This window comes from Grus americana, chromosome Z (genome assembly GCF_028858705.1).
Source record: "Grus americana isolate bGruAme1 chromosome Z, bGruAme1.mat, whole genome shotgun sequence".
Lineage (NCBI taxonomy): Eukaryota > Metazoa > Chordata > Aves > Gruiformes > Gruidae > Grus > Grus americana.
This window is the reverse complement of record NC_072891.1, coordinates 29,160,434-29,181,736: the sequence shown is the minus strand read 5'-3', so window position 1 is coordinate 29,181,736 and position 21,303 is coordinate 29,160,434. Positions and strand designations below refer to the sequence as shown.

The 21,303-nt window shown below is 37.0% G+C and overlaps 1 protein-coding gene across 9 annotated transcripts in view; it reads left to right on the top strand.

The window, feature by feature from the left end:
* The window catches only part of FCHO2 (FCH and mu domain containing endocytic adaptor 2), a 97,540-nt gene that overhangs the window by 26,241 nt on the left and 49,996 nt on the right, over window positions 1–21,303 (top strand). For all 9 annotated transcript variants that reach the window (XM_054808877.1, XM_054808885.1, XM_054808879.1 and 6 more), the window contains 2 exons: window positions 5,577–5,675; window positions 6,798–6,894. In XM_054808877.1, coding sequence (XP_054664852.1) covers window positions 5,577–5,675; window positions 6,798–6,894 — 196 coding nt within the window. The remainder of the gene's footprint in view (window positions 1–5,576; window positions 5,676–6,797; window positions 6,895–21,303) is intronic.

Sequence of the window (21,303 nt, the reverse complement as noted above, 5' to 3'; positions counted from 1 at the left end):
TTCATAGCAGTTTTAATACTGGGATCCATTATGGTTTTTTCATTATCATTCCAGCAAAACACTTCAGTTACAGCTCATTAAAGGACTTTCACAGGGTTTACCTGAGGTTGTAAAAAGCCCTTACATCTGTTCAAGTTTCTGGGGTTTTTTATAAGACTTTTAATCTGTATTCCAGAGGATATCAAGTTCTCTGTATGATTGCATAAGCTGCTGTTTGTTACGTTTTGAAGTTTCTTTTTCAAATCTGTTGATAGCAGACTTTTTTTCCACTGCCCCAGATTTCAAAAAGCAAACTTCATCATTTCTGCTTTTAGTAGTAATAGTTGGTTGAGGACTGGTTGCTATATTCATTTGTACACGTTTCCTGGTTTAGTAAAGCTTTTACAAGGTAGGGATTTTCTTTTTGGTTGAAAATTCTTTGCTCTTTTCATTAGTTTCAAAGATTAATTTTTAGGCATAGATGGAATTATTAGGGGGATTGTCATACTTGTATTTTTAACTTGTAAGTGGTAAAGTGTTAGGGTTTTCCTTATCTCCTTGGAAATTAAGGTTTCACAGCATGGGGATTGTGTAGGCTGACTTAACAAAAAGCTGCCCTGTCCTAAACTGTAAACTGCTTTCCTACTTTGAGAACTTCATTAGAATTTGATCTAGTTCATCTCTGAATAGATACTCAACACAGCTGTTAGAGAAAGGATACCATATATATCACATACCAGAACTCTTCCCTCCCACCCCTCAGGTCCAGGTATTTGCAACAAAGTGCTCAGGCATGCTACTGCAAAATTCTGCTTTAACACGACTGTTAATTAGGAGTCTTGATAGCCTTTCCTTGAGGAGTTTGCAGAAGGCATATTTTTGTGCAGTAGCCTGACTGGGTTCTGGTTGGAGGAGGTGTAATCCTTACGCTTTTCTTTTGAGTTTGAGTTTACTTAGGTTATGTACATTATTTTGCTCTCCTTTAAAAAAAATGTGACTTTTAAATGTATGTGTGTGTGGTTTTTTTAATTGTGGAATGTGAAACACTGACGATTGCAGTTATTTAGTGGTAAAAAAAGTTTTATTAAAAATAAAAGTTCGACAAGAAAATTCATAGGCACTGTGGCCTAGGCCATAATGCCTGCTGTACTTCTCTCTCATCTCTGTTGTGTGAAGCTATGTTTTCAATATGTTTTAAGTTAGTATTGCTGTCAAAAGTAGTGGTTGTCCTATTTCCATGCTTCTTCCTTTGTCAAGTATTTGTGTGAGGAACTACGTTGTAGAACTAATCCAGCTAAAACTAATGTATGAAGGAAGGTTGGCTTTAACCTAGAAGAGACCTGCCGTGTGGTTTAATTAAAGGGTTGCACAAGCATTTGTGTTGGCACAAAGGCAGAGGCAGTGTGGTACCAAGGGTAGCGAATTGCATCTTTAAGTTTAGTGTGTGACACTGGTCTGGACTCACTTGCATATGTGTCCACTTTACTTACACGTTTACGTCTGTTGCGTTAGCATTATGTGTCTCTCACTGTACCTTAAAATATTTGTGTATCAGTTATCCCTAGGCAATTTGACTGGGATTAGGATTGGAATTGATGTGTGATTATAATCACTTGAGAATTTTGGGACTAGGCAACCTTTTTAAACTTAACTAATATGTATCTTAAAACAGTTCTTGGAAACAAGTATAATATAATTGCAATAAAAGAATCATTGAAGTGTAGCACTCCTCCTGGAGAGTTTCCAGAAGTGAGAGTAGGTGGAATCAAACTGATACGTGAACACATACTGCTGCTACCCAAAATGGTAACTTTTTTGTAGTGTTCCTGTTAATGTAATTATTGTATTTGCTCAGTAAGCATTCCAGTATCTCCATCACTGTGTGGTTTGTATAAATTGTAGTGCAGCCTGACTTTTGCTGTAGACCCTTTCTTTGTAGAAATCAAGACATACCAGAAAAAAATACTCAACTGTTCCATTTATTTGTCTCAAGTCATATACAAGTCTGGCTTTTCTGGATCAGAAATTTCCTACCCTGTTTGTTGTGTTGCTCTGGAAGTTACTGAACCCCCACTGAAATAAATCCTGTGAATGCTTCTAATCCACTGCAGAACAAGTTCAGTCAGGTTGCTTTAAACCATTATTTAGTCTCACAAAAGCTGCCTGCTGTCTGTTCCTTACCTTACAGGAAAGAGACTGTGTTTATAGCAGTTGACTTATTGCTTTCTGAAACAAGAAGAAAAAAATTAACAAATATGACTTTAATAAGCTGGCCTTGCTAAATTGCACTGCAAGCTTGTCTCTGCTGAGCTGGAAAGCTGTGAGTAATGTTCTTGTTTAGAACTGACAGAGGATAAAGATAGAGTATTTGAAATGGATTTGGTGTCAGTGATTTAGTGAAGGAAAATGTAGGGGCTTTCAGCAAGCAAACTAGCTGGACTTTTCATTATGTGCTAAAAAATAATAATCTATTTGAACAATCCACTACAACAAAAGAATGAGGAAAGTAACAGCTTATTTTTGTATCTAGAGACAGAATATGAGGGTGCTCTTTGTTCAGCTTTCTTATTTGTGTTATTAGGTAGGTATTACATATGTAAACCAGTCTGAGATGTAGAGAAAGAAAAAAAAATATTTTTACCATGTCAGATGTTACAGCTGGCAAAACCTGACCATGCTTCTGGGCTGCTTTTGTTTTTTAGTGGGTTTTGGGGGGTGGAGGGAGATGAGAGGAGCAGGGGAGGAGTGGAAGGGCAGTTAGAATCTTTTTTGATTTGGGTTGGATTTTTTCCCAATATAAAAATGGTACAAAGTTACCTCTCAATACGAACCAAACTCATCTAAATGTCCTTAGTTTGTTAGCTGCAACAACCCTGTGATGGACACCTGGAAACTTTCCACGTCTATCCACATTGGAAATGAAAATTGCCATTCTGCCAGTATAAATCCTATCTGTGGAACTTGTTTTAAGTATAATGGTGTAGCTGCATCTACGATTTGGTTGCAGGAGGGCTACTTTTAAAGATGATGTGATAGGAAAAGCAACACCATCCATTAATATGTGGAAACCCACTTCTATATGAGGCATACCCTAGATTTTCTTAATTTAGAGTACATTTCACTTGAAATATACTAGTTCTGAAAATAAAATCAATGACGAGTGTGAGTGTTCTCAGCTGTTTCAATGCGAAGTCAGTTGGCTTAGCTTAAATTTGTCTTTTACTGTTCACGTACTGTTTTTCTGAGGACAAACACCTTTGATTGCTGTGGCATTATTCTTGGTGATCATGTAGTAATGTCCTCACTTTCTGTCCTCTTTTCTCAGTTATACTCCACCAGCCTTGTTGTGTAAATTGTACACATTTTTTCCTTTTTTTTGTCCTTTACTACCTTACTTGCAGTTATAAAGTGACTTATGGTAAGTGATTTTGAGGGGTTGAATTTTGAAACATACGATCTTCCTGTTGTTGAGTTGCAAGTTATAGGTTTTGCTGTGGTAAACATGGAAAGTTTTGTGATTAAAGAAGTAGGAAGATACAGTTCACTGTTATTTAGAAATTGGATTTGACAGAAATTCCTTCTGTTGAAAGACTTTTCTGAGTAAAGCTATAGTTGTGTTATACAATTGTTATGTAGTTGCTAAGAAAACATGATGCCAGATTCTTCCACCTTGCTAGAAGCTTTTTCTAAAATCATGTAACACAGTCAATTATTGCAAAGGATCAAATAGGTGAAAGTGCTAAATTATTCTTTAAAAGTCTTCTGTCTTATGTAGAGCTGAGTAGAGTTTTGATGGTTTTGCTGTTGAGCAGTCTGCATATGAGTAAAGTTCAAGAGTGAGTAATAATTCATTTTAAATAAAAAAACATTGTAAAACTCACAGGAAAACCATACAGGTTTATGAAAAGGAATAATGCTTACTTAAACTGTGTATACTGGGTTGGACAGCTAAAGATCCTGTTGATGATGATTTTTTTCATTTGTATTGTAGCTTAAAACACTAAGAAGTGGCTTGCATTTGTTGGGTCATATTACAGATTCATTTCGGTACATCTTTTTAAAATGGACTGATCTTTCAAAAGTGAAAGTAAACAATTTGGTTAATGATTATATCTGTGATATGAATGATGTGGTTGTATTATGGTACCTAGCTTTATTCTTTGATCAGAACCTGTTTGTATTATGTACTGTACAAGGCCAAGATGGCTCTACTTCAAAGACTTTAAATCTTAAGTATAAAACAATAAACAAGAAATAATGAAACATTGAAGGAGTGGGATGCTTTCCACTGACATAAGAGACAGAAAAATATCTGAATGGACAGCTGTTTTGCATTATAGAGAAGAGTTCAAAGGAGACTGCTACCTCTGTTTTGCAGAGTTTTATGGGGAGCACAAACCAAACATGAATGAAGCATCATTGACATAACCTCAAATGTTGACTTCGTATTTAGGTTAAAATTAGGCAGTGGAAACAGGCACACATTGAAAGGACATGTTATGTACATGTGTTGACACCTTGATAGTAACTGAGAGCAGGTATTGTAGAGATGGACCATAGATAGTTTTGAAATCAATAGTATAGTTGATGTAATAAGGCAATCAGTAAAAGAAGTAACATCATGGAGTAGCCTACAGAGGATGACTATATCCTCTGTAATTAAGAGGAGGCCTGCTGGAGAAAAAAGAAAATTAATCTTCTTGATGGTTAGAGAGGTGTGTAAGTATGGCAGAAGAAAGACTGAGGGTTTAGAAGTTAGAGATATTTCACTTACCTGTATGGAGTTGTGTTTGTGAATCAGAGTAGCAGGAGGTGTGAAATGTGAAGAGATGGTCTTCAGAGAACCCTGTACAAATTGGAGACAGCATTGAGTGGTGCTCCAAAGTTTGGACACACTTGAAAGGGTAGTTACAAAAATAGGAAGACAACTAGGAGAGAGCAGTAGTAAACAAAGATTTCAAGACAATTATGGTTGGCTTGGGGAGGATGAGGACATTTTTAGTTCTGATCTTTGGCTAGGAAGGGGTCATTGAAAACATTGGAAGTGATTTTTAAAATGACTATCAGCTAGAAGTCTGGGTAGAATGGAACAAACTGAAGATTATATACAATGATTTTAAAGATCAAACAAATGAATTATATTTAAAGAAGCAAAGAATATAGACTTCACTAGAAAAAGAGAAAATGTGTATATTGTGAGCAGGAGGAGAGGATGCTAAGAAGGAAGTGCAAAACAGATCTAGAAATAAGATTTCTGGGTTTAGATGAGAAAACAAGAGAGAAAAGAGATTTTTTTTTAAAAAAACCACTAACCTTAAATTCTTTTGGTAGAAATAGGTCAGATTTTTTGAAAAGTCAAGATAGATGAAAGTTTAAAAAGTAAAAAATTGGATAATGGTTCCAAAATGATATATTTTAAAGCACATTATTCTGTAACTCTGTAAATTCTGCACCTTCCTTTCTTAAACATTGTAATTACCATGATCAAGATCTGAAAATATTTTTTTTACATTTAGTGCATTTAATTACTATAAATTTAAGGTTTAGTATTTAAAGAAATATTTTCATTATGATTAACTGCTTGTATTGGTTTACAGAAATTTCAAGACATTGAAGAAACGCACCTTCTTCGTATGAAAGAGATTATAGAATCATTGTCAAATACTATAAAAGAAATTCATTTACAAATAGGAGAGGTAATTTTTATATTATCTTTGTTTGCATTATGCTACGTATTTTCTTAACTATTAAATGGAACATTTCTTACTGTGTTTGCGATAATTACAAGATCACTTCTTCCAAATGATGGTAAATTCAACATAAACTCAAATCTTTATGGCTTCTTATTGCATTTATAAGTTCAGTATCACAAATTTTACAGAATGTCTGAATAAATTTTGTCTTAACAGAAAACAAAATATTTTGATGATTTGAAGATTTTTTAGTCTATTTCAAAGTTCTATTCCTTAGATATTAAATTAGCAATCATTTCACACATAATTAGCATATTCATCCTTTTCTTTGACTAAAACTTGAAATTATATCACTCTGAAAACTTTCAAAATTTTTATGCGCTTTAGGTTTTATGAGCAAAAGATCTTTAGTAACAGAAGCTTTTATAGTATCTTTTCTTTAGATGTAAGTTGGTTTAATTAATAATGCTTATAAGTAGTCCTTAATTTTTAGGCAAGTTGAAATGTAGTTTTATTTATATACACATACTTTGAGTTGCTATTTTCCTCAGCTTTGAAGTTTTCTGCCAGTGAATGATGATCACAGGGGTCATGCTATTTATTTCTAAAGCATTATACATACTGCCTTGTTGGAAAAACTTATTAACTACATGTGGTTGTTCCTTTGTCAGACCAAAAACATTACAACAGTAATGCTTTTACTCAAGCAGGTGGGAGCTGTGATAATACACTAGTAACAGTTCACACCCTTAACTGGTCCTGGCTTAAGAGACTGCTTGTCTTCCTGACACTATAGTGGGACATGTTGTTTACAAATTCAGCAAATGATGTATATACAAGTCATTTAGATGGAAGAAGCGGAAGTAAATCCTAGACCTGTGATCAAGCTGTATTCTTTCATTCCTAATTTGTATCTGTATTGTACATACACTTGCTACTGCTAAGGCAAAGGAAGGATTTCCTTGGTAAAATGCCTGTTGATTTTTGGAAGCCCTGTAATATATTTTAGAGGGAAGTATTTTGAACCTTAACTCTGGAGAAAACCATTTTTTAAAGTTAATTACATTCTTTCAATTACTGTTTTTTAAATTCCTTTTGTGTGTGGTGTGGCTTTTTTTTTTTAAGGTGCACGAAGAGTTTATTAATAACATGACAAATACTACAGTTGAAAGTTTAATACAGAAATTTGCTGAGTCAAAAGGAACTGGCAAGGAAAGACCTGGTAAGAGATTAAAAATAACAGAGTAGGAAATGTTAATTTTAAAATTGTAGATTTCCACTCCTAATAAAAGGTCAAACCCCTGTTTGTTAATGTGTTATATTTTTAATGTACTTGCAATTTAAAATTGTCAGAATTCATTAGCTTTGATATTAAATGATTTGTAGCAACTTATTAACACAGAATTTATTATGTACGTGTAGTATTTGTGTTCATAAAGCATAGCAATTTGTAGCTCTGAGCCCCTCTATGTAGACCTTCAGGGAAGCTTTTAAACTATGCTGTTCCTTGGTACATCAGTGAAATTTATCAAGAAACTGAAGTTCCTTGCACAAACTGTGTGTTGTCTGCTATGTGTTTCTGCATAAATTATATTTCAAAACTCTATTTAATATACATTTATGGATATATTCAGAACAGATGTCTATGAAGCTGCTTATCAAACTGTTGGAACAGTTGCATTTATTTAGTTAGCTTACAGAATTATGCATTTGAATAGATTGTATGTAGATTGTTCTTTACTAAGCAGCAAATTAATAATGCTTTCTGAAAATGCTGCTTGTTGGGTGTGGTGTATAAGACTTTCCTGGACTGGCATAAAAAGGCAGTCTCACAGTACCGTGTATCTTGCGTTACAGGAAAAATAAAGAGTTCACTTTAATATTTGGGCATGAATATATCATCACTAGGTTAGTGAATACAGGAGTTCAGTAGTACTGTTTTCTGTTTACTTCAGTGTTGGGAGTCCTGACTAGTATCTGTCTTCTAGTATAAAAGCACAAAGGGATTTTATTCAGAGCAAGATGTATATAATAGAGTAAATATTGAGAATTTATATTAAATTGTTAAATACGGTTACTGGGTATCTTAAAACACCTCTGTGAGGTGTTTTTAACATTTTCATATTCTTTCTGTGATCTGCTATTGCTGATATCCAAGTGGGCTGAGGTAAGATTGTATATGGAACAATTTTTTAATGTATCTGGTGTATTTTGCAATTTTTCATTTGAGATTAAGAAGCTTGAACTTCAGGGCTTCAAGTTCAGTTGGTCTGAAATCAGGACAAAGACGTGAAAATTCGGTGTTCAGACCACTCTGACTAGCTATTGCTGAGATGTCGTGGCTAGGGATGTCCATCTTGCAGTTAGGATTCTGACCCCCTGGGTTACAAAGACCCTTGCTAATGTATCCTAGAGCACTGTGCACTTGAAGTCATCAATGTTATTAGTGTGGTTTTTTGCTAGACAACATAGTAATTGTACAAAAAGTAAGACTTGACTCTTTAGTGAGAGGTGTTATATACACTTTGTACTTATTTGCTGCTTTACTGAGTTCTTCAAATCCTATTGTATTCTCTGGGGCCAAATAAAAGCTTTTGCCATAGCAAATTTCATTTCTTCAACTGTTTTATTAGCCAAGAATTCTAAGGATAGTGTGTTTAGAGTGGAAATGTATGCACCTTGAATTTTCTTTTACAGTGTTAAATAATTGTATTGATTTGTAAAGCAATTGTATTACTTTGTAAATTACCAAGTAAATTGTATTACATTGTAAAGCAGTCATGATGCAGAGGGAAAGCACAGGCAAATTCAGCAGTAAAAGAATACAAATTCACAAGAAGCTGTGAAGTGTCAAAGATAGGACACTAGAAATACAGACCACTAGTGATGTTAATTGTGGTTACTGCTTCTTTTATATTCATTTCATTAACTTAGAATCACATAGCTTTGACAATTACAAAGATTTGGAAGGCAAAGTGAGGTTTCAGCCTTCTAGGAATGAAATGGAAACATCCAGTGTGATAAGGACTACTTTTTGTAGATTAAAAAAAATACTTTTCTGCAGTTGAGAACTGTTCTTAATAGAAAGTTATTTTAACTTATGGAGCAAACGTTGGAAATCTTTCTGTGTGATGTATTTATTAATTAGTCTGGAGAAGGAGATGACTCCTCAGATAAATCTAAATATTTAATGTAAAAATTATGCTGACTTGGCGCACAAAACAGATGTAGGAAAAAATGCCTTGTGGCTGTCACTGTTGTTTAAGATTCCAGTCCTAAATCTCTTTGAAGGAAATACTTTAAAATCCCCCAGGATCCCTTCCGTAGTATTTGTGGGCTAGTATACTAAGTTAGATGGTGAGCTGCTTTCTGAAATACTGAATTTTGAGAACAAAAATAAACTAAAAAGGTAATGCATAACACAGTATTTTAGTTTATTTCAGTATGTTCTACCTGTAGTTATAATTCATAGCAGAGTTAATTTGTTTTTATTTAGATCTGTAAAAATAAGAATGAATCTGAAATGAAGTATTGAGGGCTGTTTTATTGCATGGTCTATAAACAATTTACAGTAACGTTTTCTAGATACAGGCAATTGTTTTCTTAAACTCTTGTATATCTGAAATTTCTCTTTGTAAAAGTGATGTCCTTTGTATGGGATTATATGGGCTCCCCCTGGTGGCTAATTTCTGTAACCTGAAGTCATGACATACAGAGGCTTCTAGAGTCTTAACACTGTTTTTCTAGTACAAATAACGTTTATTTCAAGCAGTAATGCTTTATGAGGTTTTTCTAACTTCATTTATGGAATTCTTTACAATGGCTTTTTTTTAACTGCTACCTAAATAATTTATCTAGTCAGCATTATCAACTACTTTTTACTGAATTTTTCTTTTTAATTTAAGCTTAGTTCTTAGTGATACAATATTTGAAGAAGTTGTATTCATTGTTATTTTTTCTTACTTCCATTCAGTGTTAAAAAAAAATAGCCACATACATCCAGTTGCAAATCTTTTAATTTTAACTGAAAAAAATCCATCACTTAAATGTAAAATTTGAAAAACAGAGAGCTGGCAGGACCTGCAATAACCAGAAAGGCTTCAGGTCAGAGCTTAATGTGTTCTCTGAACCATTTCTGACATTCAGAGGGACCTGGACAAGCTTGAGAAGTGTGTCCATGTAAACCTCACGAGGTTCAACAAGGCCAAGTGCAAGTTTAGCCCCAGGCAGCAGCTAAGCACCATGCAGCCACTTGCTCATTCCCCTTGCTAAACCATGACAGTACTGCACCTGGATCAGGGCAACCCCTGGTATCAATACCAGCTGGGGGATGAAGGGATTGAGAGCAGCCCTGAGGAGAAGGGCTCGGGGGTGTTGGTTGATGAAAAGCTCAATATGAGCTGGCAATGTGCTCTTTCAGCCCAGAAAGCCAACTGTATCCTGGACTGCATCAAAACCAGCATGGCTAGCAGGTCACAGGAGGTGATTCTGCCCTCTACTCTGCTCTTGTGAGACCCCACCTGGAGTACTGTGTCCAGCTCTGGGGTCCCCAGCACAAGACATGGAGCTGTTGGAGAGAGTCCAGAGGAGGGCCTGGAGCACCTCTCCTATGAAGACAGGCCGAGAAAGTTGGGGTTGTTCAGCCTGGAGGAGAGAAGGCTACAGGGAGACCTAATTGCGGCCTTCCAGTACCTCCAGGGGGCCTACAGGAAAGCTGGAGAGGGACTGTTTACAAGGGCATGGAGTGACAGGACAAGGGCTTTAAGCTGAGGTAGGGTCGATTTAGATTAGATATTAGGAAGAAATTCTTTACTGTGAGGGTGGTGAGGCACTGGAACAGGTTGCCCAGAGAAGCTGTGGCAGCCCCCTCCCTGGAAGTGTTCAAGGCCAGGTTGGATGGGGCTGTGGGCAGCCTGGTCTAGTGGAGGGTGTACCCACCCATGGCAAGGGGGCTGGAACTAGATGATCTTTCAGGTCCCTTCTAACCCAAACCATCTGTTGATTCTATGATATGTTCCTACAGTTAGGTTTAATAGCAGGTTTGATACCATCAGTTGGAAGATGCTTTTGGCACTCATAGTCCTGCAGTGTTCATCAAAACTTGTTGGCCACTTCTGATGAATCAGTTTTCTGTTTGTGACAGGCTGTTCCATGTGCCTTGGAAGTCATTTATTGCATGACAGAAAATGTCTGCTTTTCTTTCATCCAAAGTATGTGTTAAATCAATAATGGAGATGATGGCTAGTCCAGATTAATGACATATCAATGAGTTCTAGCTTTGTTTACTTAATCTTCTAATAATCTATTAAAAAATGGGTTTTCCAGTATGCAAAGTTGATGTTGCATGAAATAGAAACTACTAGGAAGTACAAGCTCATGTTCTTCCTAGATCTTATGTCTGAAATTGGCAGGATAATATCTAATGTGTTTGAAGAGATTGGTGAATGCCTATACAGCTGTAGTTGGTAATGAATGATTTTTTTATTCTTAGCTACTGAATTATTGTGCCCTCTTTTCATATGTGGGGTACTAACTATGTGTGTGTGTCCCCATATTAGTTTTTGCCCACTACACAGTTTATCCAGAAGGTACCTTGAAGGCCAAATTAGAAGACTCAGCTGTTCTGCATTGCCTAGAAACACTGGAACAAAAGCCAAATATAGATGATATGTTCTCATTAATCTGTTCTGGTGTCATTGTTAGTGGCTGTTAGTAATTCATTAAGTCATGCCTCTTATTTTTGCATTTTTTCTTAAAACTTTTATTAAAGAGGCAATCAAAAATTTTATTGTAATACAGACAAAAATGGAAAGCCAAAATCCTTGCTGGCTCCTTAGCCCTCCAATAAAACAGTGATCTGCGGATGCCAGTTGTTACGTATGCTGTGCTTCAAATATTCAGTGTGAGGGAGGTGCTGGGCCATCTTTTAACTATAATAAAAAAAAAATTAATTAGTTTTCTGCTAGCTTGATCAATCTTTCACAATCTGAATAAGCCAGAACATGATTTGCAACTGCAACACACAAGTAGGCAGAGAAGATCTGGCAAAGAGGAATAGTCACATGTGTGGTGGGTTGACCCTGTCTGGAGGCCAGGTGCCCACCAGAGCTGTTCTATCATTCCCCCTCCTTAACTAGACAGGAGAGAGAAGGTGTAACGAAAGGCTTGTGGGTTGAGATAAGGACAGGGAGAGATCACTAATTATCATCACGAGCAAAACAGACTGAACTTAGAGAAAAATTCATCTAATTTATTACCAAGCAAAACAGAGTAGAGGAATGAGAAATAAAATCAAATCTTAAAACACCTCCCCCCACGCCTCCCATCTTCCTGGGCTCAACTTCACTCCCGGCTTCAACCTCCTCCACCTTCAGCGGCACAGGGGGACGGGGAATGGGGTTTGTGGTCAGTTGATCACACATTGTCTCTGCTGCTCCTTCCTCCTCAGGGGGAGGACTTCTCACACTGTGCCCCTGCTCCAGTGTGGGGTCCCTCCCACGAGAGACAGTCCTCCACCAACTACTCCAACGTGAGTCTCTCCCATGGGCTACAGTCCTTCACGAACTGCTGCAGCGTGGGTCTCTGCCATGGGGTGCAGACCTTCAGGAGCAAACTGCTCCAGTGTGGGTCCCCCACAGGGTCACAAGTCCTGCCAGCAAACCTGCTCCAGCCTGCGTTCCTCTGTCCATGGGGCCACAGGTCCTGCCAGGAGCTTGCTCCAGCATGGGCTTCCCACAGGGCCACAGCCTCCTTCGGGTGCCTCCACCTGCTCTAGCATGGGGTCCTCCAAGGGCTACAGGTGGAATCTCTACACCCCCTCATCCTTCCTCCATGGGCTGCATGGGGACAGCCTGCCTCACCATGGTCTCCTCCAGGGGCTGCAGGGGAATCTCTATTCCAGCGCCTGGAGCACCTCCTGCCCCTCCTTCTGCACTGACCTTGGTGTCTACAAAGTTTCTCACATCTTCTCACTCCTCTCTCTGGCTGCAAAAGCTCCCACTAAGTTATTTTTTCTTCTTAAATATGTTATCACAGAGGCGCTGATGGGCTCGGCCTTGGCCAGCGGCGGGTCCGTCTTGGAGCCGGCTGGCATTGGCTCTGCCAGACACAGGGGAAGCTTCTAGCAGCTTCTCACAGAAGCCACCCCTGTAGCCCCTCCTGCTACCAAAACCTTGCCATGCACACCCAATACAACATGCAAGTTGTCTCCTAAGTGTACCAGTAAAAGCATCTAGAATTTGGGCTGTGGAAAGCACAAGCCTGTAAAAACACTTCTTGTCTGCTTTCATTGTCCATCTAATAAATTTGAACTTCATGGAAGGGCTAGAAGAAGTTTGCGTTTTAAAAAACACTGTAAAATTAGTGCCTGCAGTCCATCAGCTCTTTGGATTAAATGGTAACACAAGTACTTTACAATGTTTATTATTCACGACTGCTATTGATTAGCTATCACTGGCTCTTGCATATATAGTAAAGCATTTGACTTTTGTCCCCCTTGTCCTTTTAGATATTAGAAATGATAGTGTAAGTCCTTTTAATCAAATGGTGCTTCCACAGATAACAAGATTCAGAAAAGGACAGATATAAAATTCCTACTCCATTTCCTTCCTCCACCAAATCTAGAAAATGGCTATTTGGTCAGTAATTGATCAGTAATGCTGGTTAAAAAAAAAAAGTTTGGTCTGTAGTTTTTTGGAGCTATTTTGCTTTCTTTGTCCATGCAGAAAAAATTGTCTCAAGGCTTTTGATAACTCCAGTCATGGGAAAGTTTAAGGTCGTGTATGTCAAATTGAGACATTAATTCAAGATTTTTTTTTTAATAATTTTGAAATTCTTTCTGGGAATGCTATCAAGTAGTCTAGAGTTGAGAAATTTATCAGTGACTTAGGACAACTATAATGTCAAAAACCTCCACTGCCTCACAAGGTAACACATATCAGAAAAAAGTATCCTGGCATCCTTGTCAACATGATGGTGATCCTTGTCTTTCTGAGGGAACACATTTGGGACCTCTGTTTCTGGAGAGGTAACACAAACACATTTTGTATTTTGAAGTCTTAAAAAATAATGGTTTATTTAGGTACGGTGTTCCTGCTGAAAGCAATGTGGACTTTTTATAGGCTGTAAAACTGTTGATAAACCATAATGTTTACTATTTGGATGGCAAGCAAAGCAGTTTAATCTGGATTCCTTACAATTCCTTCCAGCATTGCCTGTTACCAGAATCATAAATCATTGAAGCTTCAATTTAGTAAGCATTTAAAAAAAAAATTTTACCTAGGCTTTAATTCAACTGCTTTCTGAGTCACTGAACTCAACTGAATTATTGATCATTTGATTAGAATAATATTTTATGTGGCTGTCTGTTGGCAGTGGTGGGGGGTTAGTGCAAAGTTTGGTGTGAATTTATGACGTGCTACCAGGTCTTTTCTAATTGCTTATGTGGGCATTTTAGTTGTAAATGCCTATGGATCATACTCCTTATGTGTTCTGTCCAAAATGAATGCAATATCTTTAAAGTAAGCTGCAGCACAACTGAGAAGCTAGTGCAAATACTGTAAATGTACAGTTGTGCTCACTCCATGTTAATATACCTAATTAGTGTGTATGTGTTATGTTAAACCACGTTTTCTATGTGATGAAGAAATTTACAAGATGAACAGGATAAAGTAGGAAAAAGAGTTAAGAATAGCTGTCTTGCTCCTAAGAATTTTTAGAAACGTTAGTCCTTTCCCAGAGATTGAGAGGCAAAACAAGGGCCATGGAGTATTAAAACTTGCTTTGATTAAAGCTACTAGCTTTTTATGTGCTTGAATAATGAACTTGGCTTTGAGAGAAAGACTTGAAACAGTGCTGGGTGTGGCTTTTTTTTTTCCATGGGTTTCACAACAATAGTTCATAGCACTTATAAAAATGCTTTTCCGGGGCACTAAACAGTAACAAAGTAGATAGAAGTAAACACTGAAAATGGTTGATACTAGTTTTTGAACAGCTCTGCATGGTATCTTTGAGCTTCTTTTCTATAATGAAGAGTAACAAAGCAAGTATTTATTTTATGTTCTTATAAATTATTTTCTTTATATTTTCTGTAAATATTGTGAATATTTTAATGCTGCCAGCACTTGTGATTAGGTGCCTAAATAGCCTGAACTGTCACAGTTTCTCAAAGCCTGTGCCCACACATAATTCTACACAGCAGGCTGACTGAGGAATGAGTTTAGTTTATCAGCACTGACGTGTATCCAAGGGATTCAGAAAACTATTCTTTGTAAAGAAAGGCAGATTATTGCTGTATTTCAGAAGGTAATGGAAGAAATAAAGTGTGGATTTCCTTGAGGATTTTTATGAGAAGCTGGGCTTCAGGCAGATAAAGAGGTATCCAAGGGTCTGTGCTGTAGAGCTGTGTTTTTAATGAGGAGCTGCAAGCTCGAGAGCTGTATCAACAAAAGTGTCTTAATTCCTGTCCTAGATGTTTGTTTCATTTTGCCTGCAAAAATTGGGTCTCTTCACAAACAACAAACCTACCGTAGCTGATGTGGGCTTTAGGAAGTCTCATCTGCCAGCATAGATTTTTAATAATCACATATACTTAAGTTGCAAACTTGTTTTAGATTGTGATTTATTTATTTTTAAATGGTCTGGAGAGTTATAACTGTACAGGTTTTGTTCAAAAAGTCTCTTACTGCAAGTGGAAGCCTAATAGCATTGATGAAAATACCTTAGACAACATCTGTAGATAAGACAGGGCAAAAGCTGGTTTTTCAATGTCTTGGACACTCAGTGAGATGAAGTACTATTGGCTACTCTTGAATTTTCTTGCTAAAGACAAAAACAGTTGCAGCCTGAGGCAAATAATTTTTCTGGGGTGTGGGAGCAAAGCGGTGTCCATGTTGGTAACGTAACTAGGAAAAATATATTAATTAGGTGATAGTCAGCAGAAGATGCAGTAGTATGCAGGATAGGTGCTACTAATAAAAAATTGTTGAAAAGGTTTTAAACACCTGAGAATAGAAATAACATACTGAGGTGTGGTTTATGCTAATAAAGTAAATAAGATCTGTACTTAGTTACAGAAAGTAGCATAACCTTATAGGGAATTAATATTGAGGGAAGGGTTTGGGGTTTTTAATTTATTTATTGGAGGCATATTTTTCTTCTAAGATAGAAAATGTTCTTTGAACAGAATTAACTAGGCCATTAACTAAATGGGCTTTTCAAACATGAAGTTTTCACAGGAAGCTTACTTAGCAAAGTTAGAAGGAAGAAGGGTATTCTTTTCTCTTTTTTTTTTTTTTTTTTCCTATCAGAAGAAAAACTTAAAAGAAATTAAGCTTTCTGAAATCTGGAAAGATTTGGAAACCTGTTTATAAACATCTGTACATGTAGTTCATTCTTAGTAGACTGCAATGTTAGAGAAGAGCAATGGCTCGAGTTTTGTAACACAGGCTTTTTGAGGAAAAATATGATTCTTTACCTTCATGTGTTTGCTTCCCTAGTTTAAGTTAGACATAAAAACAAACTCAAAACCACCTATCTCATCTAATAGTCTACCTTTCCAATAAAATTGAAATAAATCCTACACTGTACATATAATAGTCTATCTAGTGTTATTAGTCAGTAAGTTCTGTTGCACTGGGTCCCGCTTCTAATTAACTCATAATTTCATTGGCAGTAATACTGCAAAGTGATAGTACATTATACCAGAACAAACTACAGTTGGACAAATTCTGCATTGAATTGACTGTCTGGTCAACTAAGTCTGTATGTCATACACTTTCTTGAACACAAGTATTTATTTAATAAAAATTAAATTAATGTTTATTTCTTCTATTTGAAAATGAATTTGCAGTTGTATTTGAACTTGTGTGTCCATGGTCGTTCTCAGGAAGTGCAGGATCTTTTCTGCTTTGTCTTCATTATCTTTTTATTGCTGTCTTAATTGTTATAGATCACCTGTGTGGCCTTCTGTGTCCATAATTCCATTTTAAATAACAGATATTAATTTGTCTGCATTTTGGCAATGTAAGGTACAGTGGTATACCCCTTGATCGGTTGCCTGAATAGTATGAGGGTAGGAAAAAAGAAAATGTCTAAGCAGTAGCTAATTGAGTTAGCTGTGCAGACCTAAGCCCAGGTTTAACCATAACAATAAAATTTCGGATTCCTGTCTTTTATTAATAGTGTTTGTAATTTAAATTCTTTATTTACTGTTGAAATGGATTTGTTTTGGAGAGTTTTCTGTATTGATTGCTCTTTCAGGGGAAAGGGAATATCCAGAAAAAATGTATAAGAAATGCTGTTGTTATTATTAAACTTCTTCCTAAGTTTTGGGAATTTAGTTTCACAGAGTCCCTCTCTGTTTTACTGTTATAGCTGATACAATCCTTCAGAGGATTGTGTAGTTCTGTATCATTTTTTATTGCCTGGTTTAGGAAGAACAGACAGGAGTGGAAAATCAGGGTCTTGTCACATGCATTTATTCTCTTTGCAACCACTGACTTGGATACTATTATGGATATTATTGGATAATAGTATGCATATTTTATGTTTTTAAATGCTGAGACATATTTCAAGGTCAAACCTATATTGTCTTGGGCTCCATGTAGCTCTTTGGGCATAAATGTGGGGAAGGGAGATTTTGTGATAATCCTTAATAACGTGCATCTCAATACTCTTCCTGTGGTTTAACTTTCTCCTCCACAAAGAAGTGTCTCATACTTGCCATAAGCTGCAGAAAAAGCACACCAGGAGGAATTTCACGTTGACTTTCTTTGCTTATTGATGACGCAATGTGTGGAAACTGTCATATGCTAATTAATACTTCCTATTTTACAGTTGGGTTGGAGAGGTGGTTAAGCATGTGTACTTTTCTTCCTTTCCCCACAAAATAAGTCTTCTGTACAAGTAAATAGGAAAACACTTTCAAAGCAGTAGAAAGCAGGATAGCATTCCCATGGGGAGGAGTGAGTCTGGAGGAGGGCCACGAAGATGAGGGCTGGAGCACCTCTCCTGTGAAGACAGGCTGAGAGAGTTGGGATTGTTCAGCTTGGAGAAGAGGAGGCTCTGGGGAGACCTTATAGCAGCCTTCCAGTACCTCTAGGAGCCTGCAGGGAAGCTGGAGAGGGACTGTTTACAAGGGCATGGAGTGACAGGACAAGGGGTAGTGGCTTTAAACTAAAAGAGGGTAGATTCAGATTAGATATCAGGAAGAGATTCTTTACTGTGAGGATGGTGAGGCACTGGAACAGGTTGCCCAGAGAAGCTGTGGCAGCCCCCTCCCTGGAAGTGTTCAAGGCCAGGTTGGATGGGGCTTTAGACAACCTGGTGTAGTGGAGGGTGTCCCTGCCCATGGCAGGGGGGTTGGAACTAGATGATCTTTCAGGTCCCTTCTGACCCAAACCATTCGATGATTATGTCTAACTGAAAAAAGATCTTTCTGTCTCAAAAATTCTGGGTACTATAAAATGTATTATCCTCTTTTTTTTTATCTTTAGGAAACAGGTCCCCTTAAGTGTCTTAAACCCATAAAATTATCAGAGGCTAAGTTCAGAAATTCAGTAAGAAACCATACCCCTCTTGGTTTACAGGGACAATGTGTGACCCTTACAGAGACATGATTCTTTGAAGCAGTCTTTAAAGGCAAGGGCTATAATTTAAAATATTTATGAAGTCTAGTGTTCCAAAATCTTAGCTGACTCTGCTTTAAGAAGAAAACTACTTGAATATGTCTGTGCATTTGTTTCATCACTGCATACTTGCATGATCTGCCTTCAGCAGGTGAATCATACACCATGCAGTCAGGCAGAGCCATTTGTTACAGATACTTGTAGACTAGGCTTACGCAATTCTGCTTCTTAGTATTTTCACACACATGCACCCATAAAGCTTTCACAAGACTTCACTACTTTCAGCCCAATCTGATGGAAAAGTAGAGGTTGCAAAGACTTCGCAGAAATTGGGTAGAGAAGAAGGACCCAAACTAGTCATGCCATGTAAGGGAAAGGCAGTTGTAATGATGCAAGTTACTCAGTTGGAGAGTCAGCAGACAGCTGACTGTTTGTACATATGTATTGGCCAGCTACTTAGCCTGTGGATAGATCAAAACCTGCCATATCTCATGTCCTGTTGTTTATGCAACCAGAAAGAAAATGTGGGGTGAAATATAAAGGAGAGGAGTAGAAGATGACAAGAAAAGGGGCTGGGAGTGATGTGTAGGACGGGACTTGGGGAATGTAGTGTTCTGCAGATGGGTGTCTTAGCTGACATTAATTTTGCTGCTCACAGACCTCATGGTTTCATAAATTGCGGCTGAAATTTCCAGTGTTTGTTGTCGTATTCAGGTGTTGCAGACTAGTTGGATCTCTAACTTGAAACTTTGCCTTCAGAATGTGTTTAATGTCTCTTGTTGAAAATTCTTGGGTTATCTGAGCGATAAAAAATATTTTCTTTGTAACTGAAGATGTTTGCCACCTTTTTAGTTTAGAGGAAAATAATCATCTCTATCCTTGCTGCTGATAAACATCTTAATTCTTTTAAAGCTACTCAGATTATGATCCTTCTCTGCTTTGTGTTTGTTCTGTGAGCCACATAGAAATACTTGAAAGTGGTGTACTTGCTGTATTCATGAAGCTTGTACCCACAGTACCAGAAGACCCTGAGATGAATAATGTTTCCTTTGATCCGGTGAAATGAGTGCAGGGCTGGAAGCCTAGTAACAGAATCAGGGTTAGAATTGATTGCTTGTTTAGTGGATGCTCTCCTTGAATGTTAATTTCTTCATCTGAAAAAAGACTTTCCTTGGAAGTACTGCATATGTTGCTATTGATAATTATAGTTATTTATGCTGCCACTATCACCTCTGTCTTTTTCAAAAGGCGTACTATCACCATGCTATGATTTTCTTTTTTTCAACATGAATTAAAAAAAAAAAATCGGTTAAGTCTTAAGCATCTCTAGAGGCTACAGATCAGCTAGACTGATATACAATCCTAAGGATGTAACAGAGTAGTCAGAAATTCAGTGATTATTGTGGCGGAACTGTGTATTTGTAGAATTAGATTAAAGGATACAGTTTTACCAGTATTATTTCAGCATTTTCCTTTAGATTGGCCTGTTGACAGGCCATTTGTATTTTCTGTCCTTTATCCTTTTTTTGGCAAAGTAAAGCCAACTGAATCCACAAACTAACATTTCCTTGCAGCAGTCTGGTACTAGCATGATAAATATATCACAAATATGTTATTTAGCTCAAATATGGTAACAGCCATTCATCTTTAGCCTGCTTTCCTACAAATAAACTATACTTGAATTTGGTTTTGTCTCTTCTTTATTAAATTCTAGAATAAGAAGTCCTTTTCCAGGGAAAAATATAATTCTTATCTTTCTATAAAATCACTTCTCTTTTTTGGACAGGCAGTAAAAACAAGAAGTTAGTGTAAGAAACAGTAACATTGAGAAAATATATTTTGGTTTCCTGGCTTCTAAATGTGAAAACTTGACATTTTTTGATAAACATGTCACAGGATCAGATGATGGCAAGAAAAAGATTGCTTATATGTTTGTGTACATACAAAATTGACCTTTGTGATGCAGCTTAACATCTAAACACTAAAAGCAATCATTTGTTTTGACAGCAGAATTAATTGAGGCTAAAACAGTCGAAATTCCACTTGTATCAAGCTGTTCATTAGGAATTGCTGTCTGGCTTTAGTGCTGTCAGAAAAATAACCTGTTCTGCTATGATTAAATAGCAGAATGATGGTCGGTCCACTGAATTTGAGAGAGAGGTTGAATAAACTTTCTACTGCGGAAACAATTCAGAAGTGACACGCTGCAAGGGGGGTCAGAATGTGCATTGATATCCAGCTGAGCTGTCAACTGGCACTGAGCCAGGCACGCAAAGCTTTGCCATTTGAAGCAGCATGTGAAGCATATGCAGTTTAAAAAAAATTGTCCTCCTTTCATGCATGATTTACACTCAAAGAGACAAACTTTTGTTTTTATCGAAAACAAGAATATGGTTTGTTATCGTATTTGTAACTACAAGCACAGATTTACAGAGTTTTTTTAAAAGCTTTTGCTGGAAACAGATATGTTAATGTTTATATGTGTGCATGCGTGTGTGTAAACTGATTCCGTGGAATGGGGGGAAGGGCAGATTTTTTCTTTTAAATACCTGAGTGTTTCCAGTTATTGAAAATTAAATGTAGTTAATAAAAATATATGCTTGGATGGGGTAATGTTTCTTTGTCACGCATACACCCCTTAAACTAGAAAGGCGGCAGTTTCCAAAAGCAGATGCAAATGTAAAGCAGTTTTTAGTTCATTTGTTGACTTCTTGATTTGTTTACCTTTTTAGCTCTGCAGGATTTTCCAGTTCATTGATATACTTACTGGCGGCTCTTTTTCAGGGTATGACATAATATTATGTTTTCCTTCCTAGTAATAGTAGTTGGCTTTTGTATTTGCCTTGTTTGTTTAAGAATCCAAACAATAAAACCTTTTTTTTCCCCCTCTGTTGAGGAAAGTGCAAATTATTTTATTGTTTTGACCTTAGCAAAACGTTCTCCCAATGTCTCACTCACTGAGCTTTTGTGTAAGAGGTATACAGATAGGTTAGGAAACCTATCTC